General features: G+C 41.7%; 1 protein-coding gene across 1 annotated transcript in view; it reads right to left on the bottom strand.

Annotated features, from left to right (window-relative positions):
- Nucleotides 1-21,624, bottom strand: part of PASD1 (PAS domain containing repressor 1) — a 55,901-nt gene extending 34,277 nt beyond the window's left edge. The window contains exons 1-5 of the mRNA XM_058659181.1: nt 21,585-21,624; nt 15,359-15,413; nt 14,055-14,209; nt 11,482-11,549; nt 10,485-10,571 (exon numbers count right to left, since the gene is read on the bottom strand). Of these exons, the coding sequence (XP_058515164.1) occupies nt 10,485-10,571; nt 11,482-11,549; nt 14,055-14,209; nt 15,359-15,390 (342 nt within the window). The 5' untranslated portion in view covers nt 15,391-15,413; nt 21,585-21,624. The remainder of the gene's footprint in view (nt 1-10,484; nt 10,572-11,481; nt 11,550-14,054; nt 14,210-15,358; nt 15,414-21,584) is intronic.
- Nucleotides 21,625-24,039: the final 2,415 nt, after the last annotated feature.

Here is a 24,039-nt window from a genome sequence, read left to right as displayed (position 1 = left end):
TGCTGGAACCACAGGTGGAAATTTGACCTACTCTGCCATAGCACCAGCCCATTATTTAACATTTAAACATTTTATGCAGTTGATTCTTCCTTCTTCCTTGAAACACTTCTTATATTTAGTTTCTTAGATACACACACAGATATACTTTTACCTTAATGCTTAACTCTACAATTTTCTTTGCTGAATCTTACATTCTTATTCATGACTTTTAGGAAGTGATAAAGTATTGGTGTTCCCCTGGTCTAATGACTGGAACTCTTACTTATTCTCTTCATAGTTGCTCTCCTCCAGCTCCATCTCATTAGGTCCAACTTCCTGCTAATGACTCCCAAACTGTCATTTGTAGTCCTGACATCTCCCTGAATTCTTCTAGACTTAGGATCCAGAAGGCTAAGTAAAACATTTTCATTTCAAGACATACGAAACAGAGCTCCAACTATTTCTCCTGAGGAAAAGAAATATCCTCCCTCAGACTCTCATTTCAGTGAAGAGTACTGTCACTTACCCTGACTCGACTGCCACCTCTCAGACACCGCATGCAGCCCGCCAGGAAACGCCATCGCTCTCTACCTTCAAACATCTGTACAGAATCGGTCCATGGCTCTCCATTCTCCTTTGTAGCTTAACTGCTAGCCCTTCAGCGACTCTTGTCACACTTTTGCCACCATTGATTCTCCACAAAACAGTAGGGATTTTCAACTAAAGTCACCTCACACATGAAGCTTTTGCTCAAAATTCACCACTGTCTTTCCAGTTCATTCAGTGTAAAAACCAAATTCTTGAAACTGGCCTTTAGCGCTGTGTGTTCTATTTCCTTGTTACTAACTTTCATTCTCTCTCTTTCTCCCTTCCCCTTTCCCTCCCTCCCTCCCTGAACTTCAGGTCCATAAAGTTTCTTGTTTATCTGCAAATACATGAAATGGATACTCAATCCTCATTCCACGTGAAACACTCATCTCCAGAAATCTATAAGGCTGACTCCCCCTACTTCATCCAGGTTTCTAACAACTGTAAATTTTAAGTATCATGAACACCCTCACCCTCCCTGTCTTTCTTGGTATCTGTGCATATATCTTCCCTCCCTCATGATATAAACAGTTTCAGAACAGACACCTTGTCCGTCTTAGTCAGCACTATGCCTTCAATATGCAGAACAGAATTTGGTCTGAGTACTAATAAACATTATTCAAATGAATGAACAATGCTCTATCATGTAGCATGAAACATGGGGACACATGGAAAAATTGTGTAACAGACAAAGAAATAATGAGTTTGTAATGAGATAGGAAAAAAGCAATAAAAAAGTATTTTATAGTAAAATAATGGCTTTGGATGATGAACTACAAACTCAGATGATTTTTAGTTAATTAATATTAAAATATACAGCATTTAGAAATGTTTAGAAATAGATCTTTATGGCCCATTTATATAAGCAGTCTCTGAGTTGTCCAATGCTCAAATTTAGCAGATGGATCTCAGTCTTGAAAAGGCTTAACTTACAAACAGAAACATTACACTAATTTAGCAAACCAGTTATCAGGAAAGACATTTTGACAGTAAAACTCACACAGCAAAATACTGCCTTCACAAAGGATGGCAGGTTTCTGTTCAGTAAACTTACATTTCTTTTTTTTTTTTTAATAAATATCATTTCATTGGTTTAGTTCTAAATGCAATTTACATATCAAAGTTATCTCTGATAAGTGGGAACCACTCATTCCTTCACCTAGCACAGAGCAAACAATTCCTTCATGCCCGACATTGCTGTCAATATGTTTATATGGGCTACCTCATTAATCCTGTGACAGAAAGAAGTATCCTCTATTTTACAGGGAAATTAAAATCTGCTCAATTGTTGGCAATTTAGAAATAAAGATGTAAGATTCAAATTAAAGCTCTATCCAACTCCATATGCATTGCTCCTTGCTCGTGAGTGTCAAGTCCAACCTGCATCAGGTCCAGACCTGAGTCTTGGACAGCCCAGGTGAAATAATTTAATCATGCTTACACTCAATATTTACAAGGGCCCAAAAAAGATGAACTTGACAATTCTAATTCCATTAAGCCGACAGCCCAGTGAAATAGATAAGACATGCACAATTACAAAGCAAACTATAAAAAGTACCATCATAAGGAGTACAAAGAGCTTTATCTTGTAAGTTCTCTCACTCGTAGCAGAATGAAGGATATCACAGTCACTTGAAGGAATTCACATTTCCATTTGTTTCTTATTGATTCTCCAGGGATGAGAATGTTGCTAGTGACACTTAATTAAGCACCAATTAAACAATGATGCAACAAATCCACCTAGTGACATGGATTCAAGTCAGAAAACCAAACAAGGGCAGAAACCTAAAAGCATATCAACCTCATGTAACTTTTTAGACAGATCTTTGGCATTTGCCCTTGTTACACAAGCAAGAACAATCAAGGTACATTAGGTTTAATGAAGCAAGGATAAATACGAGCAAAAAATAATGAATGAGATCTTTCAAAAGCCAAGTGTGAGTACCTATTATTTGTCACACCAATATTAATATAGTTTCAGTCATGCCAAAAAAAAGCATAAATGAATTTACCCCACTCCATGACACATACTAGTCAAGAGTGTTCCTTTTTTTTCCAGCCAGAGCATTCACATTAAACATGCATTAGAAAACCGTTCAACTCTAGGGTCACAGGGTAGGAGAAGAACCTCTGCAAGAGATTCCGGCTGCCAACTACATCAAATGAGACTTAACAGTAATAATTCTCTTGTGGGCTGAAAATTCAGGAAGAATAGAGCAAATCTTAATGCAATTAACACAAAATAACCATATACCTATGTTCCAAATCCATTAAATTCTCTTTTTATAAAAATGCACTGCTGAGAGAGCTTCCATGAGGAATTGCAGGTTTTAGAAATTCTCAATTTTCGACAGGGAGAGTTGATGGAATAAGGTGCTATGAGCAGAGGGCAGTGACTGCAAGGAACTGTATGTTGTTACTACACATGACTGCAAGTCTTCCCAACAACTGAGAATACATGAAGGCCGAGTTCAGATTTCCAGCTAATTCCATGATGATAATAATATATAATCTCACCCACTGCATGTGTTACAGCATAGTAGCTTGGCTGTGCATGCCCCAGGTTTCTGCCACAGCTCCCAATCCCCCAGCAAAATTTCTGTTACATTTCCACTTTGCATTTAGTTGAACTTACTACCACGTATTTCCTGCACTATGGCAAAAGCCACCCAAATGATGTCAACAAAGCTCAGATAATTGTTCTCATCTGCTCCAAACCTCAGCGCAAAAGGCAAAGTCCTGACAATGGTACTGAACTGTGTGCAGCCCTGTTGCTGCTCTTGACCCCATCGCTGTCTTTTTTTTGCTCTCAGCACTTCAGCCATACAGGCCTCGGCTACAGGTTTTTACATGAAACACATTCCTGTCTTAAGGATTTTACCCATGCTTCTTTGTGCCTACCCTGGTGTTGTGCGCTAAGAAATTGATTAGCGCTCCTTGGTCTGGGCAGGAACAGGAACTGGGCTTTGGTTAAAAACACCTAGACTAATTGGACTCATCTGTATCCAATATCCTGGCTAAATTAGGACGTGGAGGGAAAGAGTATATAAGGAGAGATGAAGGAACAATTGAGCGAGACTTCACAGACTTAGAGACTTCCACCATCACTGGTCTCCTGTTGGTACTTCATCCCCAGAACTTCTCCCTGTCCACGTTACTGGCTCTGTTGCTCAGAGCAAATGGCGCCTAACGTGGGGCACGGCACGAGGGACAATCTGAGGGGACCCCTGGACCTACAAAGGTAAGTTTAGAATTAAAAATTTTGCAGGGACATAGATGATTTCATCACCAGACCCTCTTCCTGTCCTGGGGCACAAGGGATAATCTGAGGGACCCCGGAAATCTGGAGGCAAGCTTAGAATTAAATATTTCGCAGAGGCATAAGTAAAACTTATCATGGGGCAAGAACTCACTGAAGTGCAGATGATTAAGGGAATCTGAGATCTGCTCCAGTCACAAGGCACCAACACTAAGCTTAAGGCCTCGCAGAAATTCGTTGAAACTGTCTGTGATGTGTCCCCATGGTCTGCTCTCCTTGTAGCCACCTTTTTCCTCTGGCGCTTGGTAAAAAATGCTTTTTCATCCCCTGAAGTGGAGGTGCAACACTTCCTTGAAAAATTATCCGTAAGAAGGGGAAGGGAACTGCAAACCAGGGTAAGAAAGAAGGAACCTCAAACCAGGGTAAGAAAGAACCCCAAGCCAGAGTAGGAAGACAGAGTGGACCCCAAACCAGGATAAAAAAAGGAGAAGGAACCCCAGACCAAAGTCTGGAGAAACTGTGCAAAGTAGATTCGTGGTCCTCTTCTGAGGAGGAGGAAAGGGAAGAAGATGGAACTGAGTCTTCCAAGGATCCTCCACCCATACAGCATGTGCCCATTGAGCATGTGCCAAGCAAAAATCTCTTTTGGCCAGGCATGGAACCCTCTGCGCTGCCTGTGCCACTGGTGCCATTAAATCTGGGCACAGCTGTGAAAGATTTACAGGAGCTACTTCAGCGTGTCTCCCTTCAGTTGAGGCAAGATTAGCTTTAGCCCCAGACAAAACACAACTTGTTTTCCCATGTAATTATTTGGAATTTCAGCTTTTTCAGAATTGTATTAAACCCTCAAAATTTCCATAGCCCAGATGTTTTTAGCCATCTTTCAAAAGGCATCCAAGAATTCAAAAATTTCAAATTCTAGGGCTTCCCTTGGTATTCTTACGAGGCTTCAAGAATGCCAACAGATTAATCTCCCATTTTGTGGAGACAGTTAATCAGGTTGGTTGAATTATATTAAGATTATTTGCAAATGGACGTGACACACATCCCAGAGTTTGGGACACTAAAGTATATGCGTGTTAATGTCGATACTTGCTCTGGATTTATTCTAGCTTCTCAGACAGGGGAACAAGTAAGGCACGCTCTAGCCCACTGCAATGCATGTTTTTCCATATTGGGAACTCCCAAAGTTGTTGAAACTGACAACGGCCCCTGCTACATCAGCAGTAAGTTTTGTGATTTTTGCTGCCTCCTGCCATATACAACTAATTACAGGCATTCCTTATAATCCTCAAGGACAAGGTATCGTGGAACGTGCCAACCGTACTATTAAGGATTACCTTATTAAAACAAAAAAAGGAGGGAGAATAGCACTCCCCGAGATCATTTGAACCTTGTATTATATATCTTAAATTTTCTAACATTGGATGCTGAAGGACGGTCTGCTGCAGATCATCACTGGAATCCATCTCGGGAGCAGAAGGGTTACATGATGTGGAAAGATCCCTTGACTGGTCAGTGGCAAGACCCAGATCCCGTCCTCATATGGGGGCGAGGATCAGTTTGTGTTTTCCCAGAAAATGAAAATGGCCCACGGTGGATTCCCGAGAGGCTTGTCCGGCAAGCTCCTGCTGCGGAGTCTTGTGAAAGCTCGGGTACTGGCCAAGGTGATGGCATTTGAGTAGGAAGACCGACGGGACAAGCAAGTATATTAGGCCTTTATATAATATATAAGTAAGTTAGAATTTTGTTAAGTACCCCCCTCTTTTTCCCTTCCTCCTCTGAGCACTAAGGTCCTGACATTTCCCGCCTTTTCTATGTGGCAGCTTTGTGGGGAATGGACATGCACTGGCATGTGCCCCCATTTTTCCTTAAGGGAGGCAATTATTCCTATGGAAATGTATTAGTTCAATCACTCCTCTGGATTTGAGGACTCACTCACATGGATGAACCTTAGCTCCTTCAATTTTAAGCCCGTGTCTGCCTGTGTTATCTCCCTGTTTCTCTTACATAAAGAAAATGCCTCTGAAGTGAATTGCACCGAGGTCAGCTATGCCCTAACAGCATGTTGGAATGGCAATGGTGATACTGCTGCTGTCATGCGGCTGCCTGGAATCCTGCCTGTGCCTGTCGGGGCTAACAGAGAGGCCTCTGTTGGCCTGATAAGGTGTAAAAGACTTTGGCATAGCATGGACCAGTGTAGCCAGCATTGCCCTGGCATCAGCAGCCACCATCACAGCAGCAGTGACCCTAGGACACCATACAGCTACCACTGAGACAATGAACAAGCTTGCAGAACTGACTGCCTGAGTTGCAGAACAACAGAACTCTATTGATGAACACGTGCAGGTGGGCATGCTTATTCTGTAACAGTGGGTTGATTTGTTGGCAGAGGAGCAGCAGATGCTGTGGGATGTTGCCTAGGCCTCTTGTTCCCCATCATATGTCTTTATGTGTGGTACACCTGTGTGAGCGCTATGTTTTCCAAGCCCGGGAACTGCTGTCTGCTTATTACTTGCGAGCTAAAGATGCTCCTAGCCATGGAACGAGGTTACCAGCCTCCCCAGGTATGGTTTGTGCAGCTGCAACAGGCAACGCGTTGAATGGCAGCCAGTGATGGGTAAGATGGACCAGGCACTGACCAACCTAAGAAAGGGGCTCCATCATGCTACGGAGATTCCCGATGATGGGTAAGGCTGATGACCTGAGAGTCCACAATCTAAGACAGGTGCATTCAAGTCTGCTTTAAAACAAAAAAGGGGGGACCTGTTGTGGGCTAAAGAGTTGATTAGTGCTCGTTGGTCTGGGCAGGAACAGGAACTTGACTTTGGTTAAAAACACCTAGACTAATTGGACTCATCTGTATCCAATATCCTGCTAAGTGAGGATGTGGGGGAAAGAGTATATAAGGAGAGGTGAAGGAACAATTGAGGGAGACCTCACAGAGACTTGTACCATCACTGGTCTCCTGTTGGTACTTCATCCCCAGACCCTCTCCCTGTCCACGTTACTGGCTCTGCTGGTCAGAGCACCCTGGTTTCTGTCCAAAAGTCACCTGATCAGGCAGACCTTCACTAACCACACTATCATAGCTCACCTCCTGGCACTCTGTGATATTCTTTCCCACATACAAGAAACTAAAGGACTTCCAGCTAGTGAAGGAAAAGCTTGAATTTTTTAAAATTGTTTTCCATGATACCGTTTTGTATGTATAAGGGTTCCTCCTACCCCCTTCTCTTCCTCCTTCCCATTTCACCTCCCCCACATTTGTCCCTTTGTTATCACAATGGAGCAGTCCCTTAGTACAAGTTACAAGCTTAGCTTTCTGACATTTAAATGTATTATGACATGCAAGTATATACAAAGGTGACAAAGTAATGTACTGTAAAGGTATAAGTTTCATTGGGAGTACAAGTTTTATCTGGGAGTACATGTGAATACTGCATAATACCTTTACTTCCTGCTATATCAGTCTTCCATATACAGTTCATATATATATCGTGTGTGTATAGACAGTTACAAATACACACATACACATGTATACCTGTTTACACACACATTTTTTTTCTTTGCATTTTGGCTGTCTTACATCAGAGAACAGAGTATCTGTCCTTCGGGGACTGGATTACTTCACTAAGCATAATGGTTTCCAGTTGGAACCATTTTATTGCAAGACTTAAGATTTCACTTGTTTATGGCTGAGTGGTATTTATCCATTCACCTGTTGATAGACATCTGGGCTGTTTGCATTTTTTTGCTACTGTGCCTTACGCTGGTATACGCATAGGGTTGCAGGTGGCTCTCTTGAATGCAGATTTCACTTCATTTTGAATACATTCCCAGGAACGGGATGGCATTCTCAATGTCTGAGCATAGTGCCTGTACTAGTGGGTACCCTAGGGTACCTTTCCCTGCAGCCTTGTCAGCAACCATTTTCTGATTCCTGTGTCACAGACATTCTAAGCAGAGTGAGGTGAACCCTCATTGTGCTTTTTATTTGTATTTCCTAACAGCTAGGAACCTGAGCACTTTCTCATGTGTCTACCAGCATTTTGAATTTCATCTTTTGAAAAAGCTAAATTTTTGCCTCCAGATTATTACACTCCAAAGGCCAAGTTCTTTCCACCCCATGGTGCTTTTGGCTTAGAGTTGCCCGCAGACAGAGGTACCCTGACATTTAGTCAAACTGCAAACTCCTGCAGTCACACCAATATGTTAAAATGGTTTTTCTCAATAACAATTTAAGATGAGTGCTTTATACAATAAAATTATGAGCAAAACCTAGAAAATAATTATAAAAAATTAAGGGAAGTTAAGAGTTTTTGAGAATGCGTGAAACTGTGCTGTATGTACAGTCCTTATCAACATTCTCATAAAAAAATAAGTTTCACTGACATTTAATTTTTACATAAAGACAGAAGTTAGTACTTTATTTTTTAAAGATGTATTTATTGTTATTTAAAAGGCAGATCTATAGAGAAGGAAAGACAGAAAAAAAAACCCTATCCACTGGCTCACTCCCCAAATGGCTACAACAGCCTGAGCTGGGCTGTTCCCAATCCAGGAGCCAGAAACTTCTTGTGGGTCTTCCACGTGGCTGCAGGGACCCATCTTTCAATATAATATATATTATATATAGCATAAATTATAAATATATAATATAATATTTATATATGATAATATTTTATAATTATTTATAATTATAATATTATATTTATATATATTATAAATATATAATATAATTAAATATATTATAAATATATTATATATATTTCACTGGAATATTAACAGGGAGCTCGACTAGAAACAGAGCAGTCAGAACTCAAATGGGAGTCCATGTGCAATGTAGACACCACAGGCAGAGGCTTAACCTACTTTGTCACAGCACTGGCTGCAGTTACCAACGTAAGCATGTCTGCAGCTGAAGGATGACAGCCCGTAAGATGGCTAATACACAAAAAAGCCTCTTCAAAGTGAAAAGTCAGAGAAGGCTGCAGCACTGTGACAGAGTGGGTAAAGTTACTGCCTGTGACAGTGGCATCCCATATGGGATATCCCAGCTACCACACATACAATTTAAATGCCCTCTTAATGGCCTGGGAAAAACAGCAGAAGATGGCCCAAAGAGCATGGGCCCAGCACCTGCATGGCAGTCAGACAGAACGGCAGCTCCTGAAAACTAAGCAGTAACTTCTGTTGCTTATAAGCCACTCAGTCTATGATACTCTGTTACAGCAGTCTGAATATACCAAGACACACTACTTTGAGGTTTAAATAATATAGTTTTTAGATGTGCAGCCTGAAAATCCTGAAAAAGCATTAGGAAATTATACCTTCCAAGTTGCCAGTAATATTAACATGTAGAGGGCCCAGCGCCATGGCCTAGCGGCTAAAGTTCTCATCTTGAATGCACCAGGATCCCATATGGGCACAGGTTCTAACCCTGGTAACCCCACTTCCCATCCAACTCCCTGCTTGTGGTCTGGGAAAGCAGTCGAGGACGGCCCAGAGCACTGGAACCTGCACCCGTGTGGGAGACCCGGAAAGAAGTTCCTGGCTCCTGGCTTTAGATCGGCTCAGCTCTGGCCCTTGCAGCCACTTGGTGAGTGAATCATCGGACAGAAGATCTTCCTGTCTCTACTCATTTCTGTGTATCTACCTTTCCAATAAAAATGAATTTTAAAAATACTAACATGTGGAAACTTTCCTGAAAGAAGCACAGTTCCATCAAGAGTTGGGAATGAGCAAATTTTAGACACCAGAGATCTTAAGCAAAACCAATGTGCAGTTGCTCCCAACAAAACTTATGCTCTGGGCCCGATGCAATAGCCTAGTGGCTAATGCCCTCGCTTTGCTTGCACTGGGATCCCATGTGGGCATTGGTTTGTGTCCCAGCTGCTGCACTTCCCATCCAGCTCCCTGCTTGTGGCCTGGGAAAGCAGTGGAGGACGGCCCAAAGCCTTGGGACCCGGCACCCACGTGGGAGACCTGGAAGAGGTTCCTGGCTTAGAAACAGCTTAGCTCCATCCATTGTGGCCACTTATGGAGTGAAAGACCAGATGTAAGATCTTTGTCTCTGTCTCTCCTCTCTGTATTGCCTTTGCAATAAAAATAAATCTTTAATTTAAAAAAACTTATGATTCCAATAATGCACGCAAATGCTTCTATAGTTTGTAAATTAGATCATAAGTTCTTCAATATAAGTAAAACAAAGATCGTACACGGAATGGATGCCATAAACAAGTGCTGAGTTTGTGTAATCAGTATGTAACTGACTGAAGAAATGTACAAAATCACACACTCATCCCTCTCACGTCTGTCCAGCAACAGCTTTCCCACAGAGAAGCGGTCACCTTGGAGACTATCTACTGATCCCAAGGAGACTGCCGTTTCCAAAAGTGCATTTTCTTCAGCATTTGCCTCCTGGACAGTTATGAAACCAGGAACGAAAAAAACTGTTTCATTACCTCCTATCAGAATGTTTTGTATAGATTTAAAAGGGAAGGTGTTAGAGATGAAGATGAAACAGGGGCACACTTTGATAACACAGAAAACATCTTCTGTTTGGAAATACTTGATCCCAATAATAGTAACTAACAATGAACCCCCTAAGCAATAAACGAGAACAGCCCACTTTGCCAAAGCCAGCAGGACTTACAGGTGCATATCCGAGGAGAGAGATATTTTCGTCGATGTAAATCATCAGTCCGTCAGTGCTCAGTATGATCATGAAGCCATCTAACGACTACCAGAGAAAGGGCATAATGAAACAGGGAGATGAGAGTTTTACTTATAACTCTACATAATCATAATAGGACACTGCAAACATATTGTGGTCCTTAATTAGCAAAAAAGCACAAACGTAATTAAAATCTCATTATTCTATCTCTAACATGCAATCTACTTAACCTGAGGCCTGGATGTTTATCATATAACGTAACGTGTCACTTTGACAAGTGTCAATGTACACCCAATTAGCACAAGCAGAAGCTAAAAAGACTCCTTTCTGTGTGTAGTTATTTCCCTTGAAGTACACTTAACTTCAAAGATGCTAGAAATATGTTAAGAGTACTTTCATACCTGCTAAGTTTGGTCATTTAGTTATAATATGAATTGTCATCACTGTCTGGCTATATACCAGAATGAAATATCTAAAATGATAAATAATAAATTATATAAACCTTATTTTTAAAAACAGAACCAAGCTCACTTGGTACAATAAGGGGAATGTAATAGGAGTGGAGAAACCTTTCGCTGTAAGACAAACTTCAGCAAGCACCGGCAAAACCTACAACAGGAGATGCTGCAGGAGTACAACTTCGGTGCGAGTCACACTTCAGCAGGTTTCAGGGGACTCACTGGGGCTGACAGAACCGAAAGTGAAGCGAGGACAGAACCCAGGCTCAGCAGCTTGGGTTGTGGGAGCCACCAGCATGCTAACTCCCTGGCGCGATCAGTGCTGCTTTAAACTCAGCTGGCATCTCGGGAGCCTGAGAGAATGCAGACATGGGGCAATTCAAGCTTAGGAAAGTGCATCCGTCAGCAAGCTCTTTGACTGTGATCAGCATGGTCTCCTAGCCACCTTGTGAAGAACACTACTCTTCAGCTCCAACTCTGTGTTTTCTGCACGTGAGATAAAGAACAAACGCTCTTACTGTTAGGGTCAGTTGGTTGAAGTCATCATAGTCACGGAACCTCGGCATCCAACTCGGTTTTGCACATTCTGGATTGCATTTATTCATTGATTTTAGGAAAAGTAAGACAAGACAAAGTCACCTTAAAGCGATTAGACATAAATACCAGATTTCTACAAGTTAAAAGTAATCCTATAGGAAAGATTCGCAGGAGAAAACAGAGCGTGCTAACGAAGGGCCGGACAGAAGCGAAATCACCAGTCACAGAAATGTTTGCAAGTTGAAGATTTTGAAGTTCATCCAACTCAGTTTCTACTCCAACAGCTTCACAATTTTCAACATTCAGTGCTTTCTGACTCTTTCGTCAATCTAGTGACAACAATAATGTTAAATAAGGTCACGGGTTCTAAATGGAACCTTCTCCAAAAATTTTCCAATTCCTGCTCAAAGTACAGAATATCATTCTTACATTTAATGTAATTAAGTTTTTATTTATTGGAAGGTGAGCTATACAGAAAGGAGGAAAGACAGAGAAGAAGATCTTCCATCTGCTGATTGACTCCCCAAGCAGCAGCAACAACCAAAGCTGAGCTGATCCGAAGCCAGAAGCCAGGAGCTTCCTCCAGGTCTCCCACACAGATACAGGGTCCTGAGGCCTTGGGCCATCTTTGACTGCTTTCCCAGGCCACAGGCAGGGAACAGGATGGAAAGCAGGGACGCCGGGATTAGAACCACTGACCATATGGTATCCCAGTGTATGCAAGGGGAGGACTTTAGCCACTAGGCTACGGCACCAGGCCCATCTAATTAAGTTTTAGGCCAAGGTCCTTAACTGAGATGATCTCCTACCTTGTCCTAGCTGCTGACCTGTTCTGTCTGCCTTGCATCCTGGTCCATTCTGCTCCATCCACCTCCTCCAACCTCACCTGCTCCACTAGCAACAGGGAACTCAGCAAGAAAAGCCTCCAATCTCAAGTGATATTAACGGCTGATGTCAGTAATCAATTTCTTTCATCACCTATAGCATACAAGTTTAGGCCCTAATTGAACACAATTCCGACAGCAGCTATTATTTTGTTAGCGTGAGCCTCAGATCCTGCCCCATGAATAAATTAGTCCTAGAGAGAAGTCGCACATAAACAGAAGAGCTTCACAATCCCCACAGAAAGGGAGAAAGCGGTGTACAGCTAGGTAGCAAGCAGAAATCACATGACAATTAAGCCACACTAATTACACAACTGCCTCAAGATCAATGTTCCCAACCAGCCTCCCAGTAAAGAAATTTAATCCCGGGTATAGCTCAATAATTCTGGGCACAGCTCCTTCATCTCAAGAAACACAACATTCTTCCACAATTAATTTCCAAAGTTATTTCCTCATTGCCTCCAAGCTCCTCCTATGATTTCTGTCGCCTACACTTCTCAAAGGAAGAAAAACTACAAAAGATACGTAGAAGAACACACAGGTTTCTAAGAAAAGAAAGCCAAAACATTTTACCAACAAATCACAAGGACTTATCTATCTTCTGTTATCCATGAGCTTGATTTTGTGCACCACAGCAAATTCTTTCTTAAATCCCCAATCTCTACCGTGATGCTTAAGTCACAGTAGTAACTATTTCATTCTTGTTAAACTTTTTCATCTATTTAACAAACACTTATGTAACTGTAAAGTGTCAGACTACTTCAGAGGCTCCAGACACAGTATGAGCTGCCTCTCTGCCATGCTTCGTATTCACTGAAACTGACATTAAGGTTTGATCCTCAATTTGATAGGGTTGGGAGCTGATGGGGCCCTTAATAGGCACGTAGGGTCATGAGGGACCTGCCCTCTGAATAAACCGATGTTTTCCTAAGGAATAGATAATCGGTGTCAGAAGTTTGTCTCCCTTTTCTCTCTGCACAATCCACTGAGTCCTCTTCTCGTCGGCCTAGGCTGGAGTAGCACAAGGCCCTCAACAGAAGCCAGGCAGAGGCCAGCACCATGCTCTTGAACATCAAGAACTGTGAGCTGAAACGAACTTCTTTTCTTTATAAATTACTAAATATCAGGTGTTCTCTTGCAACAAAAGAAAACAGACTAGAACATGGTCCCTTTGTATCTTACAAACTGATGGGACAAGACGTACAGCTAGGGAACACACGGACAGTCTAACAGATCCTCCACACCCCTGCATGCAGAATGCCTGAGACAGGATGATCAAAGCAAGTTTTCCTGAGAAGCACACAGCTGAGGCAGGAATCTCAGCAACAGTAAGGTGAACCTACAGGAGACGCAGGAGGAAAGCACCCCGGGCAGAGAGCAGTGGCTACAAGGTGCAACGGGAAGGAACTTTGTTTTGACAAAGAGGTGCCTAAGACACCAAAATCTGTATTATTACTCCCCGTATGTACTTGTATTTTCATTTTGTTCCACTTTTGCATGAACCTCAGTAGCATTTTAAGCCCCAATCATAAGCAAGCTCCTCTAACCCTCAATCCCTCCCAAAGAATGTTTTTGAGGCAAAGTGAGGGATTCCACTGTCTTACGCACAGCTAATTTGCAACATGCTTAGCAAACGATTCTAAGAATAGATGAGATTGCATGAATCACACCTTTGTTCTGTGAAATAGCAGTAGTATCATTCTTCATTTTGTACCCTCTAGACCTGTCACCTTTTACAGGATAGCCGTGATTCTTCAGCATTGCACGTAGTTCACTGAACAAGGAACCGCACCACTCTTTCTTTCTGGATTTACCACGTGCATCACTGGGTGAACAAAAAAGTAGAGTTACTAATGGTAAATGGTAAAGATGGGATTGGGAATTCCAACAGCAGAGCAATAAAATGAGGGGGATAAGAAGAGAGAAATGTTAGTATCAATATTTGAGAAAAATCCAGTTCTTTGATTACCCACAGTATAATAACTATCATTATTAAAATAAGGAAATGAACATCAACTCCAACACCATTAGAACACAAGGCCTTTACAGAGACTTAATCTGTCACCACATGTTCTAGAGCAAAGGCCAGCATAATACCTGGCTCAGTGACCTAGGGGTTGCATAAACAGATTAAATGTGATTCATTTGACTTTAGTAATGAGTCTTTGTTCCACTGCATCTTTAAATGCAAGCATAGTCTTGCTTTTATTTCAAGAAAATTCATTCTAAGTGGTCTATAATTATTAACAGTCTCTCAAAGCCAATGTTGCATCTTAGAGAGAAACGGAGTAATGAAATGCTAATTGAGCTTCTTAAAGATTTATTTTTATTTGGAAGGCGAAGTTACAGAGAGAAAGAGAGAGATCTTCTGTCTCCTGGTTCATGCTCCAACTGGTGGATCTGGCCTGATTCAAAGCCAGGAGCCTGGAACTTCTTCCAAGTTCCCATGTGGATGCAGAGTCCGAAGAACTTGGGCCATTCTCTGCTGCTTTCCCAGTGCACAAACAAGGACGTGCATTAGAAATGGAACAGCCAGGACTTGAAATGACACCCATATGGGATGCTGGCACCATGGGCAAAGGATTAGCCTGCTAAACTATGGCACCAGCTCCTGCTAATTGACTTTTTTTTTTAACTTCTGAAAACCACAGAACATGCTAAATGTTTTGGATGCTTGATTCTGGAAAAGAAGTTGACTTGTGTTCTGAAGTGTGAATGAATTTGACTGTTTATTTAGTATCAGCCCTGGCATGGAAGACACAGCTTGATGAAGGGGAATGTCAGGTACATGAATCATGTGTTTAGTAATACAACAGAATTGGGTCTGGGGCTATGAAAAACTCATTGGGGAAATCAAATGTTCCTGTGTGAGTCAGGCATCCCTAAGGTAATAGGATTTTTCAAGATGTGATATAAGAAAAAAGGACCAGAGAGAAGCCTTCGACAAAAACATCAGCCGGTTATGAATTCATACCTGTTATCTCCTTGTTTCTCTTCCTCATTCATTATTCAGCAAATAACACAGAACTCTGAAACAAAACAGCAACATTTTATTAAATCAGCATACGGTGAATCATGGTAAAGCAGGAAGACTAATCAGAATTCTCACTTGCATAACACATTTCCCTCAAGGAATAAGTACTTTTAAAGGCAGATTTGATTAAGTTCTAATACATTATGTAGATGTGGAAGACTTTGCATTGTGGTGTGATCACCAATGAATATTTTTGACAACAAAATTGTAAATGAATACACTTGAAAAAGTCACAAAAAAATTAAGTTTCACAACTAAAGCCAAAAGTCAAACATTTGCCGACTTAAGGCCATACTCTTAAGTTCAATTAATTTTCAGTAGCCTCAAGGACCCTGAAGGAAGCAAACCAAACAGTCTGGAAACTTCATACACAGCATGTGTACGCCACAAAAAATGAACTCTGTATTTACTATTTATATCACCAAAATGCTGGGCATATAAATCAGTGGCCCTGAAGCCATTAGTCGTCTGTGTAGAATCTGTAATAGGACTCACACAGCATATCACGGTCAAGGCCTCAAAGTAGAATTCAATGACTTTCGGATACTTGTGCTAAGAAAAAAAAATCAAAACAGAGCAAATGCCATTTTAAATGTTTTCAATGGAAGACAAAATTCAAGTTCCAAATAACAGAAAGATACCACAACCAAAACATGAACCTGCGATGCCAACTGTGCAACAAAGGGGTTTTGCCTTCTTGGGTGAAGGAGAACCCAGGCAGAGGAATGGACTCAAACTCATCGCTGCCTACCATCTGATTCCAGCTAGGACTCCCACAGGATGCCATTTCAATGAAAACTCTTCCCACCAGCCATGGGGAAAAACAGGAAGCTCCTCCGCCTCGGCGTGCTCTCTGGAGTCTGTGGGGCATGTCACCACATTGAATAACCTTGCAACTCTGGGAGAAGCAAAGACAAACTCATTCTCTCTAAATCAGCTTGCACACAGGCAAGACACAACTGAGGATTTAGGAAATATATGAGAGTGACCCAGCATATGCTTGAGATAAGGGACATATCGCAGACCCTAACATATGAGACCCCCATACACAAAGAACTTCACAATATTTGTGTAAAATGCATGTTTGAGACTGCAGCCTTGAGAAAAGACTAGGCAGATGTGAAAACGAACAAATTAGACATTCTAGAAGTAAAGATATGCTCATTTTACAGCAAGTTCAAATGATGGACTGAGCAATGTATCAGAAATACAAGATGGGAAAAATACGAAGTGGAATATGCAGGGCCTACAAAACCTTCATGGACAGTACACATTTCCTTTTGCTAATATTTTTCCACATAAACCTTTTCAAGTATTCTCTTAGAGACATGAATAATTGCACCACACTGTCTTTACAGAAAGAAAATCAGATAGGAAATGCAAAAAAAGAACTGAGACATGAAGGACTAAACAGGAAACCCTAATGTTTGTTCTATGGGGGTTCCAGATGGAAAGAACAGCAAAAAGGGGTGACGGGGATTAAGGAAATGAAAACTGTAATTTCTCAAAATGAAAAATGTGACCCAATCACATCTAGAAATAGTGAAAAAATTTAAACAAATTATAAGCTAGGTCGTTCTAGACCATAAAAAATACAAAGAATTTTATCACACATATTCCCTGGCCCTAATGCAATTTAATTAGAAATCAGGAAAAAATTATTATAAAGCCATGCAGATTCGAATATTTAGAATTCAAACCTAAAGTATTTTAATAATACTACACAGTCTTGCATTGTGTCCAGCAAGTTAAGCCACTGCTTGCAACTCCAACATTCCAAATCAATACGCCAGCTGTAGTCCTGGCTGTTCCACTTCCGGTTCAGCCCCCACCAATGCGCCTGGGGATGCACCAGGAGATGCTGCAAACATCTGAATCCCCGGATGGAGTTTGTGGTCCTGGCTTTTCCCTGGCCCAGCTTTAGACATTGCATCCACTGGGGAAGTAAGTCAGAGAATGAAGATCTCTCTGTTCCCCTATCTTCGATTAATAAGTAACACATTTTTCAAAAGAACACTACACAATACAATCTATGACACTAAAATTGTGCTGAAGGATTTACAACCTTAAATGCGTATTGGGAAAATGCAATAAATGAGCTAAGCAATCAACAGAATAAAGTAAGAATAAAACTAGAGAAAGAAGCAAGATAACAAAGACTAAACCAAAAGCTGTGATAAAAAAATATATATATTAGCTAAAAATCCACTTCTCAAAAAAGAACTAGAAAAATAAAACAGTATTACAAAAATAAACATGCAAAGACACACATTTGGAACAAAAGGGACATGCCCATAAATGAACCATATTTAACTTGCTTCTGAAAAGTAGTAAACAAAAATATGCAAACAGGGACCAGCACGATAGCCTAGTGGCTAAAGTCCTCACTTTGCACATACCAGGGTCCCATATGGGTGCCGGTTCTAATCCTGGCTCCCCTGCTTCCCATCCAGCTCCCTGCCTGTGGCCTGGGAAAGCAGTCAAGGACAGCCCAAAGCCTTGGGACCCTGCACCCGCGCAGGAGACCCGGAAGAGGCTCCTGGCTCCTGGCTTCAGATCAGCTCAGCTAAGTCCATTGCGACCATTTGGGGAGTGAACCATCAGATGGAAGATACTTCTTTCTCTCCTCCTCTCTCTCTCTATATATATATATCTGACTTTGCAATAAAAATAAATAAATCTTTAAAAATGCAAATAAATGGTATCTACTAGTTATGTTTTTCTGCTGGAACGACTATACTCATATATTCGAGAAGCTCAATGAACTCAAGAAAAATAAATGGAAAAGAAAACACAAAGTGCTGAAAGCAAATTGTTTAAATTCTTAAAAGTAAGCAAATAAAAGGGACACTTAATGTAGGTAGAAACTGTCGTCTAAGATTCTCATTAGAATAAAGTCTTTAAGGTGCTAGGAGAAAGGTGAAGGAATCGACCGAGAGCGCCTTCTGAACAAAGAAGAGGTAGACATCTTCAGGTGGACCAAATGTGAAGGAAAGCATTCACAGCATGCTGACATCAGCAGAGGTGCTAACAGGTGCTCAGGCTGGAAAGAAAGGCAGAGTAGGCAGGAACTCGGACCTGCACGGAGGGATGAAAGGCAACAGCATTTATGTAGGCAAATACAAAAGGATTTCTCCTCTAATCTGTGTAAATGATAACTGATGCAAAAACAAAGCACACCCAGTCCCTGACTTAGGCTAGTCTGAATCAGAATGTTTACTTCATAACACTGCAAAAATGACACATACCCAACAGAAACCATTTCATTGTCAGCACAGTATTCTATACATTACATGAGCTAGTCAACACTTTAGATGCTTTTGCTAGACTTTATAATGTAAGTGTTCTGAGCAAGCAAGGCTCAACTATGGTATTTGATCGATTAGGTTTATATAAATGCATATGTGGTTCACAATGGGCCTATCAGGACATGACCCTATCATAAATTGAATTTATGCTACAAGATTTACAATATAAACTGAAGCAAAACCTGTGGCAACAGCACAAAAACAGGACAATGGAAAATGACCTACTGTTGTAAGATTGTTACATTATACATGAAGTGGCATAACATTAATTCATAACAGACTAATAAATTAAAAATGCAAGCTATAAACTGCTTTGGGCAACAAATAAAAGACAGAGGCACAGATTATACATCAAAGGAAGAGATATACTAATTAAATGCTCATTTAACCCAAAAGGCAAAAAAAAAGGGGGTGACAAGGGGAACAGAGATCAAAGAGAACCAGCAGACTTACAACCAAGCATTTAGTAATTATATTGACTGTCAACAGACTCATTAAACCCATTTAAAGTATGGGATTGTTGCGATTAAGTTAAAAAGTAGAGATCAAATTACGTGTGTCTAGAAGAAATGATTCAAAAACAGTTAAAAATAGACCAGATGGCTCTAATGCTAAGGGCTTGAGAGGCTGTGTTGCTCAGCAGATAAGGAGCCTTACTGGAGACAAAGAGCTGCTTCTTAAGGAGGAAGCCAGCCAATCAGGAAGCCCTTACAAGCTTAATTATACAGCTTTACAATGAACTGGAAACTGACAGAACTCAAAGAATAAATCAACAAACCCCTAATTAAGAGTTGAGAGTTCAATACTCCTCTCTCACTAATTAACAGATGAAACAAAAACTAAGGGAGGACACTGGAGACTTACACCACCGCCAACTTGGTTCCAGGTCTGCTTCTAGAAGACAGCCAGGCAACTGTAGAACATGGAACGTTCATTAAGGGTTCAATGGACACTGAGCCGAAACAGCACTTTCAATAAATTTGAAGTATTAAAGTCATACAGATTATGTTCTCTGACCATTACAGATTCAAATTTGAAATCAATAAGCAAATATCAAAAATATTTCCAAATATTTGGAAATTAAATAAGACCACTGAGTAATTTCTGAGCCAGAGGAAACTCCAAAGAAAATTACAAAACAGTTCCAATGTTTACGAAAATTTCTTTTAAACCTCCAAACTTAAATAGTCTGACTTTAGTTTATTACAATTACTTCATATAGCTTTACAGTATTCTTGAGTTCCATTAAGAGAACCTGTATCCAACTATTCAAATATCTTCCTCAAGTTCTTCTGCAACAATTAGAGGTTTCTACATAAAGAAACTGTACATTGCTTAGCAATTAACACAGATGTACAGAAACATAATGGGAAGCAATAAGGATTGACTGAAGTACATAGAAGAAGGCCTAAATAAATAGAAATACATATAATAGCTATAGGAAGTGTCAATATCAGAAACTTGTCAGATTCCCCAAATCAATGCACAAAGTAATGTAATTCCTTTTTTTAAGATTTATTATTTTTATTTGAAAGGTAGATATACAGGTAGAAGGAGATGAAGAGAAAGATCCACTGGTTCGCTCCCCAGGTAGTTGCCAGGAGCCTCCTCCAGGTCTCCCACGTGGGTGCAGGGTCCCAAGGCTTTGGGCCGTCCTCCACTGCTTTCCCAGGCCACAAGCAGGGAGCTGCATGGGAAGTGGAGCTGCCGGGATTAGAACTGGTGCTCATATGTTTGCTCCATGCTTGTGGCCTGGGAAAGCAGTCAAGGAAGGAAGTGGAGCAGCTGGGACACGAATCTGTGCCCATTTGGGATCCCGGTGTGTGCAAGGCGAGGACTTTAGCCACTAGGCTACCACAGTGGGCCCAGTAATTTAATTCTAGTGACAACTCGTAGGCTTTTGTTTTGTTTTTTTTTTTTCTGTGTAAACTTTATAAATGCATTACAAAATCTGTGTGTAAGGATCCAGAAACATTTACAATGATTTTGAGGAACAGTATAAAAGGATGTTCCTACTAGAAATGAAAACATTATAAAATTGCAGTACGACATACATACAGACTGACAGGACAAAAGAAACAACACCGAGCACATCTTTGTATAGAATGCAATTTGGTTTATGACATAAGAGGCATTGTTAATGTTAATTTAAAGTCACTACCAGGAAGAGTGTGTGTGTGTGTTTCATACAACCTTTCTGGACTTTGGAGAAATTAGTTTCCAAGCTTTTAAAAACAGCAGGCAGGCCTTCCAGGTGTCGGGCACCTCCAACAGCACCCGGTCCTCCACAGAGCAGACAAAGCACAGTGCTGATTATCTGAGTGTTATGCTTACTCATGGTACAAGACAGGCGTAAAGGAGCCCGGTCTAAGGTAACAGACTTGAAATCAGAGGAACGAAAGAACATGAAAAGAATGAAGGCCACAAGGCTAATCTAAAGCCCGCAGGTCGAGATCAGCCCGCCTTGCTCTGCAAACAAGGTTTGTGAGAATAACAGCTCTGTGCTACCATTTTCCAAAATCAATGGGAAATAATCTAAAATCTTAACAGATGTTATTACTGAAGTAAGATGAAGATTAAGAGAGACACAGAAAGACGTGTGCTGTTTGAAAGATAGTGGCTCTGGAAAGAAACAGTGTACTGTGTGTGTCTGTGTATGCACAGGACTCAGTCACAAAAGCAGTTAGGCCCAGACTGTCACATATTCCCTTTGAGCTAGACTACGTTAGTGTGCCAGGCAGTTAGCACACTCAACAGCTGTGCAAGAGAAACTAAGCTAAAGAGTTGGAATACCAAGAGCAAGCTGCTCCAAACGCAAACCCGGAGGAGCAGCAGAGACTCACGTTCAAGGAACTTACTTACGGATCTCAGGGCTGATGACCTTCCCAACAAACCCTCTGCAAAGTCTGATATGTCAGGTTGGATTTGCCACCATTCCACGTGAAGTCCACTTGCAGCATTGTCCAGTTCGCGAGAGTAACACTCCCCCCAGGCCCCAAAGTCCATGCCCCTCTACACTGCCTCTCCAGTCTACATCTGCTACTTCATGTGAAGTCTCAGCGTTTGTGACGCTCCACAGTGGATTTTCATGCGGACACTGCCCTAAGGCACGTTTGGGAAAAACTGTACTATGAAAAGTACTTGTTGTCACAGTTAGGGAAACAGAAAGCTACAATGTTGAATATGCCACAGAAGCCTAATCATGAAAATCATGACAAGCCAAAGAACAAATGAATTACTGTGTAGAAAACAGTACTGGAAACAAAGCAAAATGCTCACAGTTCGCTGATGTAACTATCCAAGATTAAACTGTTTTTCTCCCTTTTCAAAAGGTTTGTCAGAATTAGCAAATTCAAAATTAAAAAGTAATGTGGACACAAGTTGTGTGAACTTTGGCGAATCCCTTAACTTGTGAGTCTCAATTATGTCAACTATGAAGGTTTGTTACCTCATTGCCTGTAAATGGCTTAATACTTTGCCTTTTAGCAGCCACCCACTCAACTGTGAATCTGAGCTTAGTAACAGCGATCCACAGTGTGAAGGACTATGAGCAGGATGCACTTTTCTCAGAGGAGGCTATGATGGAAGAAACAGCTGAGACATGAAAGAGAGAACCGGGGCTGGCACAGTGGCAATGGAGGCTAGTCCTCTGCCTGCGGTCCCAGTATCCCTAATGGGTCCCAGTTCAGGTCGTAGCTGTCCCACTTCCGGTGCGATTCCTTGCTGATGGCTTGGGAAGGCAGCGGAGGTCCAAAGCCTTGGGCCCCGCACCCGCATGGGAGAGCTGGAAGGTAGTGGGAAGCAGGGCTGGGGACTGAATCCAGGAACTCTGCTGCGCACTCCAGGCATCTCCAGGGGCATTCACTGCATGAAACACGTCCTGCCCCCACCCGCCCCATCAGCTGAAAGTATTCTACAGTGTTGAAAACTTAGTACTTCATGTTAGTTTTAATTACAGCTAAGTTTTCACACCCTGGATTGAAATGGAAATGTTATTAAATGGAATTATATATTAAATTACATTTAATTAAAACTAAAATTTGCCTTTTATGAAAGTCTGCTTTCCTTCCCTCGGTAGGAGTTCAGTGACTGTTTTTCGAATGTTCCAGACAGCTCTAGCCTTCTACTGGCCAGAGAGCCCTGAACTACACTGTGGCAGAGTTCAGAGCTCCAAACAGAGACTGTGTAGCTTCAGCTGTGTCCTCCCACTGTGTGCAGCACCAGATTCTGGTGTGTGTGCTCTCTGCCCTTGTTCCGCTGTGCTCCTCATCTTTATGCCTTTCCTTTAACTTCCAGAAACCTTTGTGTGTGACTTTCTTACAGAGTCAATTTTTTTTTTAAGATTTCTTTTTTGTTTGAAAAGCAGAACATAGAGAGAAGGACACACACACACAGCATTTTCATCTTCTGTTTCACTTCTCAAATGACCTCTATGGGCAGAGCTGGCTGGCTTGAAGCCAGGAGTCAGGTGCTTCCTCCTGGTCTCCCATGTGGGTAAAAAGTGCTCACACACTTGTGCCATCTTCTGCTTTTTACAGGCCGTTAGCAGGGAGCAGCAGGGACATGAACCTGCACCCATAGGGGATGCCAATGCCACAGGTAGAAGCTTACTTAACCTGTTATGCCACAGCACCAGCACCTGAGATCTAAAATTTTAAAGATTTATTTATTTTATTACAAAGTCAGATATACAGAAATGAGGACAGACAGAGAGGAAGATATTCCGTCCGATGATTCATTCCCCAAGTGAGCTGCAACGGCCGGTGCGCGCCGATCCGATGCCGGGAACCCGGAGGCTCTTCCGGGTCTCCCACGTGGGTGCAGGGTCCCAAGGCTTTGGGCTGTCCTCCACTGCTTTCCCAGGCCACAAGCAGGGAGCTGGATGGGAAGTGGAGCTGCCGGGATTAGAACTGGTGCCCATATGGGATCCTGGGGCATCCAAGGCGAGGACTTCAGCCGCCAGGCCACGCCGCCGGGCCCTAGATCTAAAATTTTAAATCTTGTGTTCTACTTATCTCCACCTGCCCGTTCCTTTATTGTGCTCTGCTTTTCCCCATGTGCTAGCTCAGACACACGCTGTAACATGTGTGAACACCTGTTGAATGAGACGCCGAGACTAAAACCAGAAATTCCACTATACTTACACCCCAGATGTGTTTTACTGCCATTACCCAACTTCTCTCCCATAATCCCAATTACCAACTTGAAGCTAATTGTGGAGTAGGAGGATTTCCAGTACATTTCATCTCCAGCCACTGTGGCCACTTGGGGAACGAATCAATGCATGCAAGATCTTCGTCTCTGTCGCTCCTC

The sequence above is a fragment of the Ochotona princeps genome, chromosome X (assembly GCF_030435755.1).
Source record: "Ochotona princeps isolate mOchPri1 chromosome X, mOchPri1.hap1, whole genome shotgun sequence".
NCBI classification, from domain to species: Eukaryota; Metazoa; Chordata; class Mammalia; order Lagomorpha; family Ochotonidae; genus Ochotona; species Ochotona princeps.
This window is presented reverse-complemented; position numbering and strand designations above follow the sequence as displayed.